Raw genomic sequence first — 25,662 nt, 5'->3', positions numbered from 1 at the left:
CCCCCCCCTTTCTCCTGGCTTTACACAACCACTTCCCAATCTCGTTTTCCCGTCCCCCTTCTAGGGTGTTGGGCTTTCTCACCCTAAGACACACCTTCCAAGCGATTTGCACCCAAAACAAGTACAGTCTGAGAACTGGGCGCAGAGGGCAAAACGAATCCAGACTTTATTTTCAAGTAGAAGGAAAAGGGGAGGGTGGAGGTGGAGTGGGCGCGGGGTTGCTACATTGTCAAGCAGAAAGAGTCCATAGGGAGGGGAGGGCCAGTGGGGGCCAGTCCCCATCCCAGGTCGGCGCTGGAAGGGCTGACCACACAGAAACCACAGAAGGGACAGGTTGGGGGTCACGCCCCCGCCCGAGTTGTGCAGAGGAAGTGTCACGGGAGGTGGCAGCCATGAGGTCTAGGGATTGGGATCAGGGAGGCTACAGACGGCAAATCCTGCGGAAAGGGGTGGGGCGAGGCGGGGGCGAGGCTTCTATTGCTTTTTGCTCACAGTTTTGCGGAAGGCGAGGCGAGGGTGGGCTTGGACTGGACACCCCTTGCCCCCCTTGATACCCCTTGGGCGATGGGTGCTGGTGAAAAGAATGGAACCCGGACTGGGAAGTAAGAAGGTGAGGGGAAGGGTCTGTGAGGGCATCTCCTTGGTCCCACCCAAGTGCCTGAGACGCCCCCAAGTGCTTGCTGCCCCTGCTATGGGCCCGACTGGACCTGGGATGGGGCATGGTGCGGGGCGGGCACAGTGAGGTTGCAGGCGGTAAAACCAAAGTGCTTATGAGGGACCCAGGATCCCGCCTGCTCCCCTCCCCCTGCGGAGGAAGCGCTTTAGTTGGGGTGGGGGCCGGAGTCCCAGAGTCCGCTTATTGCCAAGAAAATCCATGTTCTCCCCCCGGGCCCGACCATGGCTTGTGAACCCCGTTTTGTGCTAGGTTTGGAGGGGAAGGGTTGGATGAACATGGCTTTTGGGAGGGGGTGTCTCCGAGGGGGCTCGGGGGTGAGACGGACCCCCTCTTTTCTAGGGGAGAGGGAAGGACAGGGGGCGGGGTTCCCTGAGATCTGGGGTGTTCCCCCCCTTCTTAAGCCCCCCTCCCCCGCTACCCCTCCCCTTTCCTGGAACCCCGTACCTCGGGGTGGGGGGAAGGACAGACCATTCAGGGAGCGCCAGGAGGAGGGGCGGGCTGGGAGCCCGAAGGCCTGGGTCCCGGCTGGAGGTGGGGGAATTCAATGGGAGTGGTTCAGGGTTGAGGTCAGTAAGGGGAGAAGAGGATGGGTCCGTGCGCAGTTCGGATGGGTCCCGGGGCCGGGTGGAGTAGAGGATGTGTGATCGGTGGTCCCTGCAGAAGAGGTGCGGCCGGAGCTGGACGCAGGGACAGCGGGGAGCCTGCTGCAGCGGCCATCACAGCAGCCACCGCCAGGGGGCTGGGGAGCAGGCCACCGGCCAGGGACTTCGGCAGCTCCTTGGAGAAAGTCAGCGTGCCCTGCAGCAGGCAGAGAGGGAGACAGAGGTCGGGTCAGTGGTCCGGCAAGCCCAACCTCTGCTGGCTTGCCCAGGTCCCTTTCCAACTCTTATGGGTCCCCCAACTCCCCAGTATCCAGGCCTCACCGCCAGCTCCGCAGCGCCCCTAGGCTTCTTGTGACGGCTCAGTAGAGGGTTGGGCTTCCCGGCCACGCCGTCTCGGTGCCTCCTGCTGGAGATGTGCTGCGATGCAGTGGGTAGTGGGGCTATGAGCTTTTAGCCAAGAGTAACCCCCACAGGCAGGGCCACAGCTAAGGCCATATTTCCTTCTGAGTGGCCCTTACCCAAGCTCCCTTCCCTTTAGTGGGTCAAATTCTTCAGACATCCTGGGATGGGTGTAGGACTCACTTGTTTCAGCTGGACCTCCGAATTGACCTTGACGTTGCAAATCTCACAGTGGAAGGTTCGGTCCTGGGAAGGAGCCTCTGGTTCCCCAGGAGTGGGAGGCCCCAGCCGAGGGTAAGCTTTGATGGGCCCCAGTCCACTTCGGGCCTCCAAAATTGTCTTGTGCTTAGTACCTGGTCCACAGCGGCAGGAGACGAGGGCAGATGTAAATTTTTCCGCGTCTACCAAGCCTCTACTGCCCACCTTCCCAGTCATAATGTGCGAGTGCAAATGAATGGGGCAAGTGTGGGATTTATTTGGAGCCCTTTGGACCCCTCCCAAGCACAAGGGGGTCTGGGAGAAGGTGAAGGTGAATGTAAGGAACAGGGGAGACTGCGGGAAAGGAGTCAGGCTGTAGGTCTTAGAGGACCCAGACGCTAGAAGGCAGGGAAGGTAGGGTGGGCTGTGGACAGGAGATGGCTGTAGGTCTTAGAGGACCCTTACCTTTGTTATGTGCCTCAAGCTGAGAGAGGGAGTTCACAGCCACCTTGCACAGTGCACAGTAGAGTAGACGCTTAGCCTTCTCCTCCTCTTCCTTGCTACCCCCAGGCAGGGAAGCTGGGGCTGGAGTTCCCCCTTCAGCCTTGGTTACACCCTGTCCAGACTCTGGAACACTGGGAGGGGATGGGGAGCCAGGCTGTTTCTCTGGGGATCCTGGAGCTGGACCCAGGCCATTCTCCATGGAAACTGTTGGGGAAGAAACATGGGGTCATCCCAAATGGCTCTTCATGTGCAGATCCACCCCCATTTCCTCAAGGGTAAGGGCCCAGAAGTCAGTCCCCACCCTGTTACCACATGCATGTCCTCATGCCCTGAGCCCCAGCCAAATTCCATTCAGCTGCCACTGGCTGGGTTGTGATCGCAATGCCTGGCTAACTCCCCACTGGTTACCTTTAGTTACCCTAAAGTTTTCCCAGCCAGGGGGAAGTGCAGAGACTGATGATTCATCCCACCATGGCCTGCTGGCCAGCCTGGGATTCCTGTCAGGGCAACCCCTTCCCAAGCCCCTCTCCAACACTCAAGGAGAACACCGAGGAGCAACAGGAAGGTGCAGAGCTAGGAGGAGGGAAAGCCAGGAGAGACAGATGTAAGCAGAGCAGGGGAAACAGAAACAAGACCCGAGCGGGAAGACGCAGGGATCTAGGCTGCTCTATAATTCATGGCTGATCAGAGATGCGCAGCCTGGGCCTCTGCGCTTCAGGGGAAACTCTAGCACTCCCGCTCCTGCTCCAACAGTGATCCATTTTCCGGGTCATGGGGAGGCTGTGGTGAGAGTAAGAGAAGGTGGAAGAGTTCCAAACCCTGTAGGTGTGTGCTTGTCCATCCTATGACCCATCCTTTGTGTCTCCTGCTCATTCAGCTCCTGTGTTCATTCCAAACCAGACAGCACATCCTTATCCCAAACTGGACAGGACATCATGTTTATGAAGGCAGTATGCATACAATGTCTACCCCATGTCCTCGGGGAGGGTGCCGGGACTCAGTGAGGTGATGTGTAAAGCATCTACAACAGCAGCGGTCAGGAAGTGTTGGCTGTCGCTGTCACCAGCTCTTTCCATCCTTATCCCTATTTTATAAAGGTGTTAATACACTAACCCAAGATGGTCAGACTCAGAAGCAGCCAGAGCACAGTTAGAAATTAGGCCTGCTCCCTACATCTTTGAATGAGAGAGGGTGTGCGCGTGTGTGTGAGTGTGTGTGTGACGTGCATGTGTGCGCGTGCATATATATGCGTGGCTACAGTGGAGACCTGGATCCCAAGCTGGTGATATAGAGGCCTGTTTCTCATTATTTTTAGGGCGGGGCAACAAGGACAGGCCAGAATAAGAGGAAATGAGGACAAGGGGAATGTTAGGTCTTTCTGGAGTTGGCTGTAACTGATATCTGTGGTAATCCCAGGGTGGGGGTGGCTGATATCTCTCTGTCCCTGTATTTCCTCAGTCCCAGTTCTTTGAAATTATGGTTGACCAGCCATGAGGGGAAAGATATGCGGAAATGCTTCTGGTAAAGTTGAAAAAGACCTTAAAGATTTTCAAGTTTTTCTTTCTTAACTTGGCTCCAAGAAGTCCACACGTCCATCCAAAATCATTTTGGGAGTCTCAGAGCACACGGCCTCAGTCTCCAGGTAGGGCTCTGATGTCCCTATTCCCTTTGGCCAGCACAGAGGGGCTTCATCAGGAGTAGACGGGTGGCTCTCTGTTCCTGGGGATACTTGCCAGGCAGCCTCACCCTAGGCCTGTGCTGAGCCACTGGGCAGTGGAGAGGACAGACAGTAGGGGCTTTGTTGAAAAGAGCTGAGGCAGGGGTGGGTGGGATGAGAGGACAGAATTTGACATCACTTTGCCTGGCTCCAGGACTCACCTTGGGTGTCAGTGGGAGTGGGGATTGAGGGAGGAGAGGAGCAGAGGGGGAGTTCTGGGAATTGGGAAAGAGCAGAATGACAGATCAGTTGAGAAGTGTGAAGTGTTCAGACACACCTGGACGAGGGGCTACACCATCCCCACTTGGGGGGGTGTTGCCTGCTGGAGCTGAGTCTGCTGATTCCCGGACACTAGGCTCCTTGCCGCGGGTCTTGGCAGCCTCGATGCCTTTGACTCTTCGGGCATGGCGATTACCCTTGTAGTGTGCTTCAGCCTGGCTCTTCAAGGATGGAGGAAGAGCATGGAGTCTGAGATCACCGTTCATCTGCTACATCCTACAGAGCTCCTTCAGGTCCCAGGGTGGCCTCAGCAGGCTACAGTAGGCTTTGCCTACACCCCTGCTGAGTGGAGCCCACACTGACATATCTGATTACTGCTGTGGTTCAAGCTGAGTCCCTGGGAATACCGACCCCGACCTGGTCTAGCTACACTCTCCACTACACCCAGAACCTGGCTGATTAGTCCTGAGTCGCGGGAGGAGACCCTGAAGCCTTCACGGGAACGGTGAACTGTGAAAGTGAAACACTCAGCTAGCTGGCATCCCAGACACCAGGCCTAGAAGCCTGAGTTCTTCTGGACCCTGCTCTGCTGATTTTACTAGCTCTGTCCTGATAGTCCTCCTAGGCCTCATTTTCCCTGGAGCTCCGTGGACACCTTGGAGGACCCTGGACTGAAGCCCAGCTCTGGAGACAGCAGCAGAGACAGCTGTCAAAACAGAGACACTTTATGGGGGAGGGGACGGGGGAGCAAAAAGAAGGGAGAGCTGCCCATTATTGGCTTTCTATCCCTCCAGTCTTATTCCCTCCACTGGTAAATGGAGTCAGGGTTGGGACAGAGGATGCCTGGAGTCTAAGCAATGAGGCCCAGTTTGGTTCTGGCTCTGCCCACCCACTGTCTGCCCATCCCCTCCTCTCCCATTTGTGCTAGCTAAGAATGTATAGCCCTGGGGTAAAAAGGTCACCTGAACAGGGGTGGAAATAAAGGTGTGGATGAACAGGAGAACAAAATCGACAGACTGGGCCTAGCAGCGCGGTGCCTGTGGTCGTGTGTGCCGCACAGAGAAACAGTGTTTTCTTTTCCCTACTCAGCAGAATAAGGCTGTTTTTCTCCTAAAACTTTTAGGGCTTGCACCCTATAAAGTCTGGACCCAAACAGAAATCCCGATGAAGCTTTAGAAGGAGGAAATCTCGGCAGATTCTCCTCATGGGCAAAGTCTAGGATGGTGTGGAGACTGACTTTCAGGGTGATTTGGAGGGAAGATAGAAAGGAGGTGTGTGGGAGGTTGGAGAGAAGCGAGAAAGGCGGTTCAGCAGATGCCAAAGAGGACTGAGGCTCTGTGGAGAGCCAAAGAGACCAAACTCAGCACCTAAGGATGGAAGGCCAGAGGCCGCATGCCTTCCGTGGTTCTTAGTTTCCGGCATTCTGAGTAGAGAATGCTCCAGCGTCAGGGACAAAGGGGCCAGCCAGTCTTAGAGGATTTTCCTGCTTTCTGCCAGAACACACAGCAATGTCCAGGTCTGGTGGCACAGGTTTATAATCACAGCTACTTCTGAGGCTGAGATAGAGGATTGAGAGCTCAAGGCCAGGATAAACTAGAGGCCAGCCTGGGCAACTTTTTTTTTTTTTTTTTTTTTTTTTCAGGGTTTCTCTGTAGCTTTGGAGCCTGTCCTGGACTCTGGAAATTAAAAATATAAAAAGGAGTCAGAAGCTGGTCTGGGTGTAGTGGTGGCATTTGCTAGTGAGTTCCAAGACAATCAGGACTATGTAGAGTGACCCTGTCTCAAAAAAAAAAAAAAAAAAAGGCAGCCAGGTGGTGGCACAGGCCTTTAATCCCAGTATTTGGGAAGCAGAGACAGGTAGATCTCTGTGAGTTTGAGGCCAGCCTGGTCTACAGAGCAAGTTCTAAGAATGCACAAAGGAACCTTGTATTAAAAAAAAAAAGGAGGGGGGTTGAGGACACAGTTCAGTGGTATAGCACTTGCCTACTATGTGTGAGGCCCTAAATTCAATCCCTATCACCACACACACACACACACACACACCAAGGGGGCTGGAGAGTCTGCTCAGTGGTTAAGAGGACTAACTGCTTTTCTAAAGCACCCACATGGCAGCTCACAACTCCAGTTCCAGGGGATCTGTTACCCTCACACAGACATGCATGCAGGCAAAACACCAGTGCACGTAAAATAAAAATAAACTTTTTTTTTTTTTTTTAAAAAAAAGCAACCGAAACATAGCAACCTATTGTCTTAAGTGTCTTCCACCACAGGGTCCCCATTCTTCCTTCTTTCTCAAGGCTCCCTTAGTCACTGCCCCTCCCTCAAGTTCCCATGGCTGCCCCGCCCTACTCACCTGAGAATTGAATCGGATTTGACAGACATTACAGGAAATGACTGGCCTCTTGGTCTTGAGCAAGGGTCCTCCAAACGTGTGTGAGAGCACAGCCTTCTGTACAGGGTCCATCTGTGGATGTTGGGCAGAGTGACTAGGGACCAGAGCAAACTCATCTACCATCTCCCTTCCCCACACCACTGAGCCCTCCTCCTCAGGCCTCAACATGCTTAAGGCTCGGAGCCTCAGTTTTCTGGTTCTTTCCAGACCAATCTTCATAGCCTTGGAAGGGACCTGAAGGCCATGCTGGCCATACTGCTCCCATCTCACAAGAAGTAGAAGTGGTCTGTCCAAGGCACATCATGGAAGTTAGACTCTCACTCTTGTTCACTATACCATCAAGAAAGCTCACCTGTTACCTTGGCCTATCTCCTTCAATGAGGTCAACTGTCAAAAGCCACTTACAGGCAGTCCCAAAGCATCAGAGGTTCTAGGGTTCCTGAGTCCTTTTGGCCTCACTCTGGGTACAACTGTCTGCCAATTTCAGCTTTTGGTCCCAAGAGATGGATGTTCTCAGTTTCCTGTCTCTGGACCCCACTTCACCCTAACACCCCCAGTTTTTCTTTTTTCCTTTTATGGTTTCTCAAGACAGGGTTTCTCTTAGTACCTCTGGTTATCCTGGAGCTTGCTCTGTAGACCAGACTGACCTCCAACCCAGAGATCCTCCTGCCTCTGCCTCCCAAGTGCTGGGATTAAAGGTGTGCACCACCTCCACCTGGTGGATCTCTGGATTTCTAATTTAGCAGCTTCTAACAGGAATACAAGAACTCGGGAGGATTGGTGGTTCTGCTGGTGGAGAACAGGGAAGAGAATAGGAAGCGGTCTGGTCTGCGTGTGCTCAAGACCTCTGAGCCCTTTTCTCCCTGTTAGCATCTGCAGGGCTTCAGGGCAGAGCTGATGGCTTGTAGGATTGGGAACCCTGTCTGCTCACCCTGCCTTCCAGAGTGGCAGTCTCCAGCCAAGAGGACAGGAGTGCCTCTGAGCTGTCCTCTCTCTTCACCCTGATGGCCGGGGAGGGAGGGGAGACACTGGAATGCAGCCAGGGCTGAAGAGATTAGGAATTGCTGGGAACTCTCAGAATTTTCCAAGGGGAGGGCATTAAGACGTAGTTGCTGGCTGGGTGGTGGTGGCGCACGCCTTTAATCCCAGCACTCGGGAGGCAGAGGCAGGCGGATCTCTGTGAGTTCGAGACCAGCCTGGTCTACAGAGGTAGTTCCAGGACAGGCTCCAAAGCCACAGAGAAACCCTGTCTCGAAAAACCAAAAAAAAAAAAAAAAAAAAAAAAGACATAGTTGCTGGTGACTCAGGGGTCCTTAGCAATTCACTTGAGTCTCTCTGTGCTTGGGTTTTAGGGTTTTCCGTGAGACAATGTGAGGGATAGAACAGGAATCTTCTCTCTGCCTCTCCCAGGAGTCTCTATAGCTGCTTGGAGTTACTATCAGGAAGGGGGCTTCAGGGTCCTAGTGAAATGAGTGCTGACCTGTATCTGTTCCATTTTGGTAATAGTGGATGCTGGAGCCATAACTGAGTTCACATAACCAGTGTGACAATTGTCAGTCTCTTGGCCTACTCTTGACCAGAAGCAGACCCTCTTAGCAGCTGTCTTCACCTTCCACAAACTTCTTGAAAGCCCCAGTCACATACAGGGAAAAAATCAAAGAGCGCATCGTGTGTACATGCATTACATGCACGAGCATTAGACAGGCTTCGACCAGTTTGCGCATGTGCGGGGTGTGATGCGTGCCACGCACCGTGTGTATCTTGTGAAGAGCAGCAGCTCTGCACTGGGGGCCTTGCCGACACCGTGGACGGTCGGCTTGTGTGATCTTTAGCTGTGTGTTTATCTGTACAAATGTATGATATGTTTGGCAGAAAGAAAGACCAAATTGGAGGCAGGCTTTAATCAGAAAGGGGAGACAGAGTGCTGCTCCCCGCTTCTAGTCTCCACGCCTCAGTCCTTCCTTTTCAGAGACACCCCCACCCAGCTCTGCCCCAGGGTTCTCATGAGCCCTGGGCTTCCTCACATGCTGGGTGGGGAATGGGAATTCTGCCCAAACAGAAACCTAATCCATGCCAGGAAACCTAAGTCGTATAACAACAGTGGGAAGAGAACAGGATGGAGAGGCGAGAGGAGTCGGCCCCTGCTTCTGTCTGTACCATCATCCCAGTCAGCTCCCAGGAAGGTCTGGGGCCCAGGACCCCAAGGATGAGGTGTTACTGACTATCCCAGTCCCCTTCTCCTAACAGTCTAGGTTCCGAGGAGGGGAACCCGGGCAGCCTGCCCCACCCTCTCTTCTAGGGACTGAGGAGACAGCTGGCTGAAGGTGAAGGCTCAGGGCCCAATCCCCAAGAAGGTGGAATGTGAACCACTGAGGTGCTCCTCTAGACCAAGGTCAGGAGGCCCCGTGACCTAGATGACGGCTCCCACGGCTCCCTATGGGAGGGTGGAGGCCAGCATCTCCCAAAGCCCATTTCATCCCAGAGACCCTTCTCTAGGATGCTGGCCTAGACACAGCCTGGCAGACTCTCCCACCTGTCCTCCAACAGTGGTGAAGGGGACTGGCTCCCTGAAGCTGGGGCAAAACGAATCAGGCAAGAAGGGAAGGGCAAGGAGGAGGGAAACCAGATCAGGAGCAGGAGGGGCCTACTACGATTAGGTTTCCTCTCACTGCTCTTTATCGGATGGAACCCACTACCCCTTGTTCAACCACCCACTTCCCTACCCCACCCACCCCTCAAAATAAGACGACAAGGGAAAGGGGTGGGACGGCAGGGATGGAAAGACCTGAGCAGACAGGGTTGACACGGGAAAGAGGGAGCTGAGGGTGTCCGAAGAGCAGGTGGGGAAGGGCTGCTGGAAGAGGGCAAGGCTGGAGAAGAGAGGGCTGGGCAGCGTAGTGATCCGAGGGTAGGTGCAGGACCAGAGGCAAGTCTGCGATTTGGGGGATTCCAAGGACCTGGGAAGCAGAGGTTAGCGTGTCCAGCAAGGTGGCAGTAGTCGGGGGCGCCAGTTGGGCTCCAGAGATCGGTGAGGGCCGCGCCGCGTGGGGGATGGGCGACAGCGGAGGACTGGGCGAGAGAAGAGGTGGCCGGCCCCTCGGGGCGGGCGGGGATGGGGGGGCGCTGCGGCAGCCGCGGAGGCGAGGAGGGAGGGGCCGGGTGGCTTACCCTGCGGGGCCCTGGCGGCCGCGACTCCATGGCCCGGGTCAGCAGACCCAGGCGGGGGCCGAGCCTGGCCGGCCGGGCGGCCCGGGGACGCGGCGCTCGTTGCCCGGGCGGCTCGGGGCTGTGAGGCCCGGCTGGTTAGGAGGAGGGGAGGCGGCGCCGGGCGGTCCGGAGCCCGCCCCGGGGGCGGGGCTGAGGGCGGTCCGGGATCGGGGGCGGGGACAGGGCACCGGCGAAGGCGGCCAGGGGGCTCCGGCGGAGAAAGCTGGGGACCGCGGCCAGACACTGCTTCCAGGGAAGGCCTTGTTCCGGCTAGGGGGCCTCTCGGTCAAGCGGCAGGGGCATTGACCCGATGACCTCGGCTACCAGCACTTGGGTTCCTTCCTGGGTCCCCAGGGGCCGCCCCAGTCCTGGGCATGACCGTGTTGTCTAGTTCAGACATCTCTCTGTCCTTTCTTTCAACCCTTCCTCCCTGCTCCGTGCTCCTCTGCTGACAGACAGCTTTTTCTAAACAACCCTTTCCCAGTTTTCTCGGCGCACAGCCCCTGCGACCCCGCCCTTAACAAGTCGCTTCTCTCACATGGGTTGGAAACCAAGCCCGGGTACCCAAGATTCTTAGCGACTTCTCTGGTTGGTGCAGTCGCTGCCTGAGCAGAAGCACCCTCAGGGTTGTGAACGTCGCCACTTAACCTCTTCCAACCTCATCTGGGTTCTTCACCTGCCCTAGCACCAGGTTCTCAGAGCTGCGCTTCGTGCAGTTGCTGCCCTCTGGTGGCCAAGTGCGACAGCACCGAGAAGGCCAAAGAATCCCCACAGCCAGGACATCTCATTTTTCCTTGGACAAGGCCTCTGTCGCTGGGTCTCTTAGCTCCTACCTCACCCAGAACAGAGCCCAGTGCAGCCACCAGACCAGAGAGATAAGTGAAGCTGGGTGCTGATTTGAGAAGGGTCGACTTTGGGAGACAGTGACGGATGTCCAGTAGCAAAGGCAAACAGTGTATTGAACAGAGAGAGAATGAGGGAAGACAATAATGCAAAATATCTGAAAGGCAGAAACTACCCGTGCAGGAGAGAGAAAGGGAGGGAGGTACTAATACACACACACACACACACAGAGAGAGAGAGAGAGAGAGAGAGAGAGGCTCTGCCATAATTCCACCTACTGTCGACTGAGCCCTTGGAACGTGTCAGCTCCGCACTGGGCTCTTTGCTTGGCTCATCTCATTTAATCACCACAACGGCGATTTGAAGTGCGTACTATTATTATCTTTACTGTGTAGGTGAAGGAACTGAGGTTTAGAGAGGTTAGGTAATTTGCCCAAGGTCATAAGTTAGTAAGTGGCTGAACTGGGGTTTGAATTTAAACCTGGGCAGCCTGACTGCAAAGCCACGGACTTAGCTGCTACACAGTCCTTCCCAAGGCCGGTGAGCAACCTTTCCGCAGTCCTCATTCCCCATGCAGCAGCCTGCCATTCCCCAGACCTCTAAGGCCAGAGTCACCTTCCCAGCCCTCCAGGGCTGGCTCCTGTCTCTCCCTCCTGTTCCCACTACCCAATTCAGCTTATTTTCTAAGGGCTGTGGCCTTGGTCTTCCTATCTTCCCTTTCTTTCCCTTAAATACCAGTAGCAGTAAGTAGCAACCAGGCAGCAAAACTTTGATCAAACATTAAATCTGTGCTAGGCACCCCGATTTTGTGATAGAATGTATATGCAGCCTTGTAGATTTAGCTCTGTTCTGCTCCCCACGCATGCGTATTTGTTGGGCTATCTGACTGTTCTGAAATCTGTCCTTGAACTTGTGAGCTCCCTTAGGTAGACCTACCGGTCTGGCCTCAAACTCACAGAGATCCACCTGCCTATGTCTCCCTAGTGCTGGAATTAAAGGCTTGCGCCACCACCGCCTGTTGCCATGCCTCACCAGTATCTCCTTTATAGCTGGTAAATTTAAGGTTCAGGGCGGTTAAATGACTTGCCTAAGTGTGTACAGTGCAACATTAATTTATACCCTGGAAGTCAGGTGCTAAGATGGTGCTGTCTGCTACCTGCTGCACTCCCAGGTCTATTCATGCTCGTGGCTTTATTAACTATAATTTATTTACTCATTCCTCCTGAGTATTGGGGCTGGGACTCATGATCTCACACATATCAGTGTGCTACCACTGAACTATATCCTCAGACTTCTCTCTTTCTGTGTTTATGATAAAGTTTTACTTTAGTTCAGGCTGGCCTGGAACTCCCACCGTAGCCCAGGATGGCTTGAAATTCATGGTACTCCTTTCGCCTCAGCATCCTGAGTGTTGAACACCACATCTGGCTCCAAATCTGTCTTGACTAGTTTTCTATTCTGCACTTGAAAAGTGTGTGTGCTCTCATTGGGTAAACGCCCTGGCTGCTGAGCCTGAGGACCTGAGTTCAGTTCCCAGGACCTACAGCAGAGGGAGAACTCAGTGGAAGGAAGAGAACTAATTCCCACGTGCATGCATGGTGTGTACACACACATCCCACCCCACAATAAAAAATAGATAAATAAATAAAATGTAAGCCTAGTGTGGTAGTGTACACTTTCAATCCTCGTACTCAGGAGGGAGAGACAGGTGCTCTCTGTGTGTGACGCCAACCTGGTCTACACACTGAGTTAGTTCTATATAGTGAGATCTGTCTAGACAGATAAAGTGATAGACAGATGGATAATTTAATAAAAAGAAGGCTTGCTGTTCATACCTGGAATCCCAGCACTCAGAAGCCTGAAGCGTAAGGATCTTTGTGAGTTGGAGGCCAGTCTAGGCTACATAGTAGAACTTGTCTCAAAAAACAAAAACAAAACACCTCCAAAACCTGGCCATGATGATTCAGATTATGTGAGAGGTAGAGACATGAGGATCAGTACAAATTTGAGGCTAGCTTGATGGACAGTAGTAAATTCCAGGCTAGCCATTAGCCAGGACTATAGAGAGACACTGTCTCAAAAAACCAAAACATCCAGGTGGTTGCACATGTCTTTAATCTCAGCACTTCGGAGGCAGAGGCAGGTTGATCTCTGTGAGTTCAAAGCCAGTCTGGTCTACAGAGTGAGTTCCAGGGCAGCCAGGGCTGTTACACAGAGAAACCCTGTCTCAAAAAACAAAGGAAAGCAAAACAAAACCCCTAAAAATGAAGGGATGGGGGTGGGGAGCGGGGAGGGTGAGAGACAATGAGCAGCTTAGATATGAGCGTTTGTTATGCAAGTCTGAGGATCTGAGTTCAGTCCACGGAAGAAGAAGGAGAAACCCATTTCCAGGAGCTGGACCCCGGCCTCCTCCACATGCTGTAGTATGTGTACGCATGCACGCAATAATAATACATTTTAAACAGTATGCATCAACAATATAAGCTTGATAAAAACAAAAACATTCAAAATACAGAAGAGAATAAAGTTGGCTCTCCATATTTTGAAGTCTAAGCCTGTGGATTCAATTGATGGTATGCTGAAAATATTTGAAAAAATCATGCCTGTATTGAACATGTACAAATTTTTCCCTTAATAGTTTTTAAATTTTATTTATTCTTCTCATATGTTACATCCTGACGACAGACTTTAGTAAAATACTAAATATTTTACATTTACATTAAATAATAACTATATTACATGTATTTATTTGTGTGTATGGGAGACCTCTTATGCATACATTCATGCCATAGTGTGCTTGGGAGGGTCACAGGGCAACCTGCAAGAATCAGTTCTCTTTTATTACATGGTCCTGAGAGGTAAGACCCAAGTCCTCAGACTTGGCAGTAAGCACCTTCACCCGTGGAGCCATCATGTTATCCCCAGACTTTTTTTCCTTGTCATTATTACCTAAACTATACAATTGTAATGTATGCTATAAGTAATCAGATCAATTCAGTGTGTAGCAGATAGGTAGGTTATCTGCAGATACTGGATTACTTTACACAAGGGGCTTGCACATCTACACACAGACTTAGCACTCAAGGAGTCCTGGATCCAGTGCTCATGAATGACAAAAGGTGATTATATAAGGGGTATATCTAGGGTGCGGGGCATTGGTTACACATACTTTTAATCCTAGCACTCAGGAAGCAGAGGCAGGTGGATTTCTGTGAATTCTGGGCCAGCCTGATCTGTATAATGAATTCCAGGCCAGTCAGAGCTACGTAGTTAGACCTTGTCTCAAACAAACAAAACAAAATAGAAGCAACACAAAAACAACCCTACATCTCAGTCTGGAGAGAAGACCCAGCAGTTAGAGGACGTATGTAGGGCTCTTCCAGAGTACCTGAGGGCTGGTCCCAGCACCTACTTCCTGTGGGTCACAACAGTTTAACACCAGTTCCCAGAGGCTCTGATGCCTCTGGCATCCTCAGGCACCTACACTCAAGTACAGATACTGGCACATATATAAACATAATTTAAAATAATAAAAATAAGTCTTTTAAAACTCATATCTGTGTTCCTAACTGTGATTCCTCCTTCCTCCACAGAGTGCATCATTTGTAACCCTGGGGTGTCCATCCTGTGAACACCCTAGCACTTAGATAGAAATGCCCGTGTTTACTATTTTATAACTTGTTCTTTTCTTTCTTTTTTTTAAATATTATTTATTTATTATGTATACAATATTCTGTCTGTGTGTGTCTGCAGGCCAGAAGAGGGCACCAAACCTCATTACAGATGGTTGTGAGCCACCATGTGGTTGCTGGGAATTGAACTCATGACCTTTGGAAGAGCAAGCAATGCTCTTAACCACTGAGCCATCTCTCCAGCCCCTGTTCTTTTCTTTTTTAAATTATGTTTTAATTTGCATTATCTATGGATGTGTGTGTGTGTGTACTGGAATCAGTCTCCTTCCACACGTGGATTCCTGGGGTAGAACTCAGGTCATAGGCTTCATGGAAGGCAGCTTCACCCACTAAGCCACCTTGCTCCTCCCATTGCCCCTCACTTTCTCTCAACAGAGTCTCACTCTATAGCCCAGGTTGGCCTTGAACTTGTGACCCTTCTTAGTTTTTTGTTGTTTGTTTAATGACTCCAGTCTCATGTCTCAGCTTCTTGAACAGCTGGCATAAGCCAGTGCTACCACCAGGCCTGGCTTTAAGTTTTCATTTTATTACCATACATGGGGAGGAAGGTATAATTAGTTCCCTCCTTCCACCTTTATGTAGATTCTAGGGATTGAACCCAGATCCCCATGTTTGCATGGCAAGTGCCTCAGACCCACTGAGCAGTCTCCCCCCATTCTGTCAGCTTTTCTTTGAGATTGTCTTGCTAGGTAGCTCAGGTATGAGTGGAACAGAGGCCCTCCTGCTTCTGTCTGCTGGGTTCTACAGTTACAGGTGGAACCACCATGCCCAATTCATTGATTATTATTCAGTTTCTTTTTAATGTAGTGCTAAGGGTTGGACCCAGGATCTCATACATCAGAGACAGACGCTCTACCTCTGAGGGACCTGGAGAGATAGTTTAGCAGTTAAGAGTACCTGATGCTTTTCCAGACACCCCACCTGAGTTCCACTCCCATCACCCGTGTGAGATAGTCTCCACAGACACCTGCCTGCGTGCACACATACCCACTGTGCGCACACACACATAACTAAAGAGAAGACATTTGTAAAGAGTTCTCCTTCTGAGCTACAGCCTCAGCTTGCTATGCCACAGCCTTCACTGTCTCCTCTGGAAGCAGAGGCACCATGGAACTGTTAGGAATCAGAAATTCCATTGTAGATGGCCAAATGGCCGAGTGAATGAAAGGCCTTGCCTTTTAAGTCCAACAAGCTGAGTTCGAGCCCAGAACCCACAGCGGAGGGAGGACATTGCCTCCTGAAAGTTGTTCTCTGCCCTTCTCACACGTGCACAAATGTGTCAGCACACACAGACATAAATACATCAAAGAGAAAGAAACCCCAGGCTATAGCTGGATGGAATCTCAACCAGAAAGGCAGAGGCAAAAACCCAAAGGACAAACAAGACAACAAAAAAATGTACACGAATAGATTAAGATGAGTCTCAGGTGAGCATTTAACCCGTGTGTTTCTTCATCTATGGGTACTTCATGCATGGGGACAGTACTAGGGCTGCTGAGACTGAGAAGAACGAAGGGTTAGAGAGATCCGCATTCCCTGCCCTTCAGCTGTGGTGACGTCAGCCCACGTGTGCTTTCCCAAATGTTGTTTTCTAGCTCTTGTTCATGTCTTTTGATTCAATCCAGAATGTTCTCTATAGCTACCTCCTTCATTTTCTCTTACTTCATTCTATTTTATGTGTAGGAAGTGTTTTCCTGGGGATATTCTATTTTTGTTGTTGTTTTGTTTTGTGAGACAGAGTCTCTCTGTATCTCTGGCTGTCCTAGAACTTGCTCTAGAGACCAGGCTGGCTTTGAACTCACAGAGATCTTGCCCCTGGATGTAAGGTCACTAAGATATACCTGTCTTCGGTGTAATCTGTTAGTGTGGGTCTAGGTCAATGCCATTCTTACAGTCAGTGCTCGCTTCCCTCATCTGTAAGATGAGACTGATAACAGCAGCTACCCCACAGGATTCTGGAAAGGTTAAGATGTTTCAAACACTTTGTAAAAGTCAGTGCAATGGCAAGTGCTGGTTTGGGTTTCTGGAAGGAGTTTGGGGGTTGCAGCTATGGGCTAAAGAGAACGCTCTCTCTCTTTCTATCTCTGTCTCCTTTTTAAAGACAGGGTCTCATGTATGCCAGGCTGAGGATGATCTTGAATTTCTAAGCCTCCTGGGTGCAGGTGTGCCCCACCATGCCTCATTTATGCAGTATTAAGCTTCAAATTCAGGGCTTGCCTCAACCACATTTTGGGCACATACTGTGATAACCAATGTCTGTCAGTTACTAAACTCTTCTGAGCCTCAGCTTCTACCACCCCATTTGTCAAACAGAAATATTAGTGTCTACCTTGCTAGGCTGTCTCTGACAGGGTGATTTCCTCCTTCCACTCACAGAGGCCTGAGCCCTGGACTCATCCTTAGCTTCCCCTTCCTCCTCTTCCTATTCCCTCAGCACCACTCGGTTACCACGGTGGGTCAAGATTTCCTTGAAAACACCCCACCAGTCTTTCCTTCCTCTCTTTCCCATTCTTACTGTCCATTTAGGCTTGTGAGGCCAGACAGCCTCCTCCAGGTTTTGTTCCCCTTGTTGGCTACCACAGTCATCTTTCTCAACCACAACTCTTACTGAGGCATGTCCCTGCTGGAGAATGGGCAGATACTCTCTGTCGCTTTTCCTATTGATTATTGAAGACTTTTGTCACCCTCTACAACGAACTGATCCTACCCACCTGGCTATGTGCTCGAGAGTAAACGAGAGGCTGTGTAAGCCTATGGCCTGAGTTCGATCCCCAGGACCTGCATCCCCAACCCCAGCACTCCTCTGGTGAGACACGGGAAGTAGAGGGGAACATGGTGGAAGCTCACGGGCCAGCTAGCTTGGAGCCAACACTGTCTTCCACACGTGCAATTGCGTGTGTTGTGTGCACCTGCACACAGGCATACAAACATACCGGACATGCACACACACAGAGGAAAAGTTCCACAGCTGTGCTAGCCTTCTCGCCCCTTCTTTCTTCCCCAACCTCAACACGTTTACTGCTTCGGCTTCCTTATTCTCTGGATGGCTGAGCACCTTGCGGAGGCCTGGGTGTTACAGGGCAGTGTCTGGGTGACAGGGAGAGCCCAGCAAATACTCTGTTGTTATTACAGTTACTATAGCACCACAGAGCCAGCAAATGCTTGCCATCCAGTGGCTGGACATGAGGAATATAGGCTCACAGGAGTGAGGCTGAGTTAGGCCTAGGAGAAAAGTGCAGTGGTAGACTGGAAGTGAAGGGTACAGGCCAAGGGGCAGGGGAGAGGCAAACGGACGGTACTCACTGTGCTGTAGTTGCTGAAGAGGCCCAGAGTTGGGGCTGGCTCCAGTGGAAAGGGCAGGATCTGCTTGAGGTCCATCGGGGGCTGCATGATGGGGGGCTGCCGGAGCAGAGGGAGGGGCCCTGCCCGGCTCAGGCTGCCTGAAGGGCAGAGAAAACATTCTGTGGGGTAGGGAGACCGAAGCTTGGAAGCGTCACCCAAATTCATAGCACTACTCCCTAGATGAGGTTCCTGTATTCGGAACTGTGCAGAGTGGGAGCCATACACATACTTCCCCTGCTGCTCAAGCGGATCCACTGTGGGCCTGGGGACACAAGCTGGTCTTTCCTTATGGGTGGTTTTCACTTCCCCGTTCTGCAGCCTCTTTCTCCAAGCCCTTCAGGCTTTTTACAGACAGTGAGAAGCTTAGACCTGCTCTGCAGACAGCCTGCCCCTGGACCCAATCCCCAGCTCCACGCTCTGGTCTGCAGTTTCCTGGGTATCTAGAGGTTTGTTGCATCCCCAGAGCAGATTCAAGTGGGTGACTTATCCCACTGTCCAGAGGGGGACTCTGAAAAGGCTGCTGCATCTGGCTCCCAAGGTTATGGTGCTGTTCAGGTCATAATTCTTGAGTAATTTTCACCATCTTTGGGGCCATTTGCTCTAAGCCCTTCTGTAGCCCCTCAGTCCAATCAGATTCCGTAGTCTCACCCGGCAGGCAAAGCAGTTCCAGCTCTGCAGGAGGAACCTCAGCCAAAGCCTCTGGGAGAGGAGGGCCTGCACGTGACCCCAAGGGGAAATGAAACCTTCTCTTTCCCCCTGGAGTCCTGAAGGACCCAGCTCAAAGGCCCTCAGGACCCTCTCTGGCTTTCTGCTGGCCCAGCTTCCCTCTGAAGAGACTTCTGTCCACCAGCTGGGCAGTTCCTGCCACCCTCCAATACTCCAGCGCCCTCTGCCAGCAGCAGGGGTTTCTGGAACAAAGGCCAGACCGAGAGACTTGCATGGCTGGCCCTGGACCTCCCTTGACCTTCCTAGGGTAATGGGTCCCCAGGATCCTTTCCTGTTCCCTCCAAAGAGACACCCTGTCATACCTTCAGTAGCTGGTACTTGCTGCCCCCCAGGCAGTGGCCTGGCCCTGGCCCCCTAGGGGCCTGGGCCTGACAGTGTCCCCTTCCCTTGCTTCTGCCCTCTGCCCCCTTCCTTTATCATCCCCCCTCCCCCAGCCCAGTCAGAATCAGCCAATCAGAGTCCTGGAAAAGTGGGGCAGAGGGGAGGGCGGGGGAGCAGGGATTAGGGGAATCTGAAGCGAGAGGGAGGGGGTGGGGAGGGCTCAGGCACAGCTGGGGGTGGAGAATGAGGTCCAGAAAGGTCTGGAGGGGTCTGTCTCTTCCACCCAGTGCCAAGACTGGAGGCCAGTGTGCCTGAGGCAGACACAGGTCAAGGCTGCTGGTAGCTTAGTTTCCAAATTCTAAGTCTGAAGGAGATGATAGGATGTTTGCCTTTGGCCTTTGACTGTTGGGGGTCTGAACGCCTCCTGTCCATTTCCTCTTTTGATACTTTACACTTGGAATGCTGTGCGTGTGTGCATACGTGTGTGCGTGCACGCGTGTGCGCGTCTGTGTAGGGGGAGAGAGAGAATATACATGAGAAAGCATGGCAGAAGCAGGAGTGACTGACTAGAAAAGGGACAGACACAGAAAGGCTAAGGGTGGAAAGTGGGAAGGGTTTAAACAGCAGGACACCGTTAACAGGCAGGACGGAGAGCTAGGTGAGGACAGGAAGACCCCGGGGCAGAGAACAGAAGGGAAGACAGGAACAGACGGGCTGATTATCTCCTCTTCCTGGTCCCCTGTGCCCCACCCCACCTCACTGCCTGGCACACCGGAGCAGCTGTAATGAGCCTCAGGAATGGTGAGAGAAATCCGAGTGCTTGCGGTGTCCCCTGCTCCCTCTCTCAGCAGCTGGTTTGGGGCTGGCACTTCCACACCAGGGCACCGGCTACTTACTACAGCTTGGCGCCTTGACCTTGTCGCTGGCTGTCAACTGTCTAGGATCCCACTCCCAAAATCCAATTTAATGGAGAGTTCCAGAAACAGTCATAGAAAAACGTTCAAGGAACCATGAGGAACCAGGCATGAACAGGAGTCTCAGCACATGTCAGCTTGGAGACAGCAGTCTGGGAGCTGGTTGTGATCCATGAAGTAGCCACTATTATTTCTCCCATTCGGCACGGGAGAAGACTGGGACTCAGAGAGGTTAAAAAGCTTGGCTGATGTCACACAGCCTTAAGTATCAGGGCTGAGAGTCAAATCAAGATCTGTCACACTCTAGCAAATCCTTCCTCTGCTACACGGCTCCCAGAGGGCTCTCATTTGATGCTGAGCTGGAGAGCTGAGCACGGGCTTGCATCTGTTTTAAGCAGAGAATGAGGAAAGCAATTCCTTGCTTTTCCTGGGTGTGGAGTCCTCATTTAGCTTTAGAGAGATGGAGGAGAGCACACAGAAGCCATTCAACTCCCCGGAGCCTGGAACTGATGGGGAGCAGGGCTGGGGTGAGAAGGGAGAGAGGTGGCCACTAGCGTGGGGCTGTCCCCCGACTCTGAAATCTGAGGTGGAGAGGTGCAGATGGCATCTTAAGAATTGGATGAGCAGAACAGGGCTCTTTGGGGCCTAGGCTCAGGGATAGAGCACTTGCCTCGCATGTGGGAGGCTCTGGGTTCAGTTTCTGGCACCTCACTGCCCTCCCACGCTAAAAGAGCTCCAGGGTTCTTGGTTTAGAGCCTCAGGCACATCCGCCCTTTTCTGAGAAAAATAGTTGTCACTTTTTCAGCTTATTTTTTCTTTTTCTTTTCTTTTCTTTTTTTTAAAATACTATCCTGGCTGTCCACTATGCAGACATACAAACCAGGTTGGTCTCAAACTCACAAGAGATCTGCCCGCCTCTGCCTTCCCAGTGCTGGGATTTAAGGTGTACACTACCACAACTGGCAATTTAAAAATTACTTATTTTTATTATTTTTATGTGTATGAGTGTTTTGCCTGCAGGTATCAAAGTGTACTGTGTGTACCTCGTACCCTGCCCCCAGAAGTCAGAAGAGGGTGCTGGATCCCCTGGAACTGGAGTTAACTGTTGGTTGTGAGCCACCATACAGGTACTGAAACTGCTGAGCCATTTCTCCAGCCTCTGCGGCTTATTCATTGACTGGACTTTATCTACACAATGTCCCATGAGATGGTTTCACTGTGCTAACTGGATGAGTAGAGCTGGTCTCTGACTGGCTCACTCTCATTTCTCATCTGTCAAACTAGAGCAGCAGTCCCTGCCTCCGGGAGCTGATGACAAGATTGAACAAGTCTGTCTAAAGTGCTGGCGCGACACACCGAGGGCTCCATAAATGTTTGCTGAATAAATGAATTCTTTTATGATAAATGATGACAGTTGGTTCAGATAGGGGGCGTTAGTAGACCAAGGTCACACAGCAAGTATAGAATTTGAAGGGGTCTTGCTCCTGAGTAAGGTTTTCAAAACATCATGCTTTTCTGGGTAGACTGGAGAAGAAAAGGAAGACAAGAAAGAAGAGGAGGAAGGGCAGGGGGAAAAGGAACAAATCCAAGGCTTTTGTCATGTGGGAGGTGAGGGCTGCAGGAAACTTGGAGGAAGAGAAGGAGAGCAAGTTGTGCGCTTGTGTACGTGTGTGTGTGTGTGTGTGTGTGTGTGTGTGTGTGTGTGGCACCAGGTTAGGCAGGGTTGGGAGGAGTTAGGGTCGGGCTAGGGCAGGCCACTCTAGAGGGAAGCTCATTAGTGTAATTACTGCCAGCAGACAGAGCCCCACCCTGCTCCACAGGGGATTGTTACACGTTCTATACAAGACAGTTTCTAAGACACTCGACAGGGGTGAGCTTACAGACCCCTGGGCGGCATCATCTTGTCCATCCCCAAACCCTGTTTAGCCCTGGGTACTTTGCTTGCATTCTGTATCTCACAGTCAAGCCATACCTAGCTTTCTGCATCTCAGTGAGGGCAGCTCTTTTCCTTCCTCCCCTAAAAGGTCTGACCAGGTCCTGAGCCATGGCTTCTGGGTCGTCTTGGGTGGGCTGGGCAGGTCTGGTGTAGAGAATGGGAGCAATCCCAGCAAGTCTGCCTTGAACTGAGCTGTCTCCAGGAGCAGCCCATCTGGGCAGGGCTGTGATTTAGTGACTGTTTCACGAGGGTGACACGGAAATCAGAGAGGTTTTGGAGTTAGGGCTGTGGGTGAATTAAGGTCCCTCGTGGAGAAAGGCACACCATGGGGCTAAGATGGGAACAGGTTCTGAGGCCAAACAAGAGATTGAGATTTCATCTTTAACCACCTCTTTTCTTCTTTAGGCTTTTTAGCTTCTTTCCCGGAAATGTCTAACATCAGGGTCAGACTGGTGGGGGAAGCATTGAACTCCTGTGTCTTATGCTTTTGGTCCAGTCCAATGAATCTGTCCCCTCTGCCTCAATTCCTTCATCCTGGCAGAAGACAGGCTGAGGGCTGGAAAGGCTTTGAAGTCAAAGATGAAAGAGACAAGTGGATGATTGTGCACAACTAAAAACACCAACCCTAATAACCTCGGGGTATCTGTGGCTGGGGGTGGGGCCTTGAGGGAGGTGGGGCCTAGGATGGGAGGAGCTGACTGCAGACCTGAGCAGAAGGGCCTCCCTCTCACTAAACCAGGAACTTAGCTGCAAAGGACTAAGGCAGCCTAGGGAATGTGAACTCAAAACTGCCATCTTGAAACTTGAGGCCCTGATTCTTTCTTTCCTTTTTAATTTTTTTTTTTTTTTAACTTTTTTGAGACAGGGTTTCTCTGTGTAGCTCTGGCTGTCCTGGAACTAACTCTGAAGACCAGGTTGTCCTCGAACTAACAGAGATCCACCTGCCTCCTCCACCCCCAGTGCTGGAATTAAAGGTATGTGCCACCAGGGACCTGCTGAGGCCCTCATTCTTGTGTGTTTTAATTTTGTTTTGAGGCGAGTTCTCACTCTATAGGCCATGCTGGCCTTGAACTCACTTTGTAGGCAGACTGGCCTCAACTTCCAATAACCTCTCTCCTCCCTTAGACTGCTGAGATTATAGGCCTAAGCGCCCACATTCAGCTGAGCTAGGTAGGATTGCCTTGGAAAAGCATCAAGGACCTTAGCATTCAGACCCGAATACCCTCCTATGCTTTTAAAGGTAGGTCTTGGGTCCTGGCAAGCAGGCCACCCGCTTCTTCTTCTTAAAGAGGGTTGGGATATGGGGGGGGGGGTGCTCCCAACCCTCTATGGACTTGGCACAGGAAGGAGTTATTTATAGTGTCCTCCAGGGAGATGGTAGAGGCCAGTTGGTGGCAGGGTCCAATATCAGAGAATTTGGATTCAGTCTTCTTGTGGCTGGGTGTTGGCAGGGCTCTACCAGGTCTCTGACACTTAGTTATCTGGGGCCTTCTGACTGGGACCATAAGGTTTAGCCTTGCCTGCTCTGGGCAAGCACGATGTGGACTCTTCACCTGGCTCAAGGTACAGTTAGAACACAGGAATCACACAGGCTGGCAGAATGTGGAGCCTATGTGTTGGAGTCCTGAGTCTGAACTGTATTGGGGTGTCCCCTGGAGTTGGAGCAGTAGTCATAGAAGGGCAGATCACCTGCTAGAGACAGGTGGGTGACAGACATTCATGCCTTGATTCTCTCATTCATTTAAGTAGCTGGATGGCCAGCTGGAGGTAAGGCATCAAAGTCACAGAGAGGCGGAGACCACACCGTAGCTAGATGGAGGGAGGAGGGCCGAGTGGGAAAGACCCTAGTAGAGTTAGTGGGACACACAGTCAATGGAAAGAGGGATGAGAGCCAGGCATAGCCTATCAGCGTAGAGCCAGGTGTCCTCCGTGGGGGCAGGGAGACCACAGGTGTCTGAGAGTGTTGGGGGCTCCACCATAAACAGGGTCCTGGAACCGGCCTAGCCAGGGTGGAGGTCAGAGGTCATAGCAGGCTTTTCACTGCTGTGGCGGCAGGGTTGTGGGCAGGGGCTGCTGCAGAGCCGGGAGTACAGCTAGGCCCTCTCCTCCCCCATCCCTGGGGCTCCCTTTCCGATGTAGGTCATGAAGATGGGGTGGCCAAGGCTGACGGGCTGGCTGTCAGAGCCCAGCGGGACTTCCCTTCCCCCACTCCGACTTTCCTTCGTCCCTCGGTCTCCTGTAGTCCCCGACCCAGGTCTGGGGTGGAAGGGAAGGAGAAAGAGGGGAAGAAGGGCCCAGGCAGCCGGCGCAGGGAGAGAGGGGCAGGTCCTGGCGTGTCGGGGCAGGATGGCTGCGGAGACAGGTTCTAAGCCGCAAGAGACGGAGATGGACAGTTTCCCACCCGCTCTTTTACCCAGCCCCCTTATCTTCACCGGTCAGGTTCCTACCTCCCACCACACTCACCTCGAAGCTACACCCAACATCTTCTCCCTCCGGTCCCCACTTCCTCCTTTCCTTCTTATCCTGGGCCCAGAAGGCTGTCAGAGTGCCAAAGCCAAGGGTGGGGGAAGGCGCTGGGGGTGACGGGTCAGAACCTTTACCTCAACTCCACCAGGCCAGGACCAGCCCCCTTCCCCAGTCTCTCATACACTTATAATATTCATGAGCCTCATGAATACGCAATACTCTCATTATGGGGCGGGGGGTCTCACTCTCTCGGCCTTCCTTTTGCCCCTCCCTAAGATTACCAGGAGAAGCCGCAGCTAGCGAAGGAGGGGAAGAGGGGACCCCAGATGTGCATCCAGATGAGGGGGGAGGGGGAACGGGTGGCAGACAGGCGGCCGCAGTCACCGCGGTGCCGAGGTGGAGGCGGGGGAGGTGACCCAGTGAGAGGGAACTAGATACCCGGAGCCCAGAGCCGCGGAGACCACTCACCGAGGATCATGCTGAGGACCCAGGCGCCCGGGGTTCTGCGTCGTTCTGTCCCGGGGGCCGTTCTGGCCGGACTGGGGGTACGGGAGGGAGGAGTCGGGAAGGAGCAGGGCGGGCCGAGGCGGAGCGGGGGCGGGGCCCACAGCAGGTGAAGACCGGAGGGGGCACCCTGGCACCCAGGGCTCGGCGAGAAGGCGAGAAGGCGTCCTGGCCGCCTCCCACTTCCTTCAACCTTTCGGTTGCCGCCCCCAATCTCTGGGCTTTACGATGTCGCTTTAGCTGGTGCTGGGGATCAAGATGTGTGAGGCGATGGAGGAGGCTGGAAACTAAAATGCTTAGGTTCCCGAGGGGTTCAGTATGAGGGCAGGAAGACGCATTCTCGGCAGATAGGGGGCCGGGATTCTAAATGCTCCGGGAGGGGTCAGAGGCCGGGTTGAGTGGAATAGTGATGTCCCACTGTGTCCAGGGAATGCAGTGAGGATGCCTGGCTCCTAGTTTGTTCTTCCGCTTCGGAGCAGGATGTCGGGACTGGGTATCAGAGGTGAGTTTGGGGTCTGAAGAGGGATCCGAGGTGGATCTCCGAGGGAAGAGACTGAAATCAGTGGCCCTGGTCCTGAGGAAGTAGAAATAAATAGGCGCTTGCAGTGGCGATCGCTAGGGCATTTGAAAAACGACAGAAAGTCAGAATCAGCAAGAAACAACCTTCTAGAGATGTCCTGGACTGAGTTGGGGAGGAGGAGTATCTATCTCGAGTTTAGATGCAGGACATTCTCCACCAAGGAGAGCTGTGAGTCAGGTAGCAGGGGTGTAAATGACTGGGGAGAACGTCTTAGGATCGGGTGTTCTTAAGTCAAGTAGGAGGAGGCTGGAGTGTGAGAGTCAAGGAGGTATCTGGGGAAGATGTAGCTGCTGCAGCCTGAACCTGTCTGTACCTGCCACAAGAGGGAGGGCAGCCGGCCAAGTTCCCAGAAGGCCAAGCAGCCAGCTTTAGGCCAACCCTAGCCAGAGGGAAAGGGGATGAGACTGGGAATTGGAACACTGGG

General features: G+C 52.5%; 1 protein-coding gene and 1 long non-coding RNA gene across 3 annotated transcripts; one reads left to right on the top strand and one right to left on the bottom strand.

Annotated features, from left to right (window-relative positions):
* Positions 1-142: 142 nt before the first annotated feature.
* Znf385a (zinc finger protein 385A) lies at positions 143-24,703 on the bottom strand. 2 transcript variants are annotated; one of them, XM_050126722.1, is made up of 9 exons: positions 24,623-24,647; positions 21,725-21,925; positions 17,753-17,889; positions 6,669-6,779; positions 4,374-4,536; positions 2,341-2,583; positions 1,861-2,030; positions 1,600-1,695; positions 143-1,474 (listed from the first exon to the last, which is right to left on the bottom strand). In XM_050126722.1, exons 1-9 carry the CDS (start codon positions 24,630-24,632, stop codon positions 1,244-1,246), a joined length of 1,362 nt encoding a protein of 453 aa, XP_049982679.1. In that variant the 5' UTR covers positions 24,633-24,647; the 3' UTR covers positions 143-1,243. The 2 variants fall into 2 exon arrangements, with proteins under 2 accessions (XP_049982679.1, XP_049982680.1); XM_050126723.1 differs by lacking the exon at positions 21,725-21,925 and having other exon boundaries at positions 24,623-24,703.
* Positions 490-4,598, top strand: LOC126491209 (uncharacterized). Its single transcript, XR_007589339.1, has 3 exons — positions 490-610; positions 3,838-4,021; positions 4,452-4,598. It is a non-coding gene; the product is annotated as an uncharacterized lncRNA (long non-coding RNA).
* Positions 24,704-25,662: the final 959 nt, after the last annotated feature.

This window comes from Alexandromys fortis, unplaced genomic scaffold (assembly GCF_014885135.2).
Source record: "Alexandromys fortis isolate MF-2015 unplaced genomic scaffold, M_Fortis_MF-2015_v1.1 scaffold_264, whole genome shotgun sequence".
In the NCBI taxonomy this organism is placed as follows: domain Eukaryota; kingdom Metazoa; phylum Chordata; class Mammalia; order Rodentia; family Cricetidae; genus Alexandromys; species Alexandromys fortis.
The sequence above is the reverse complement of the archived record's forward strand: the minus strand, read 5'-3'. Positions and strand labels throughout refer to the sequence as shown.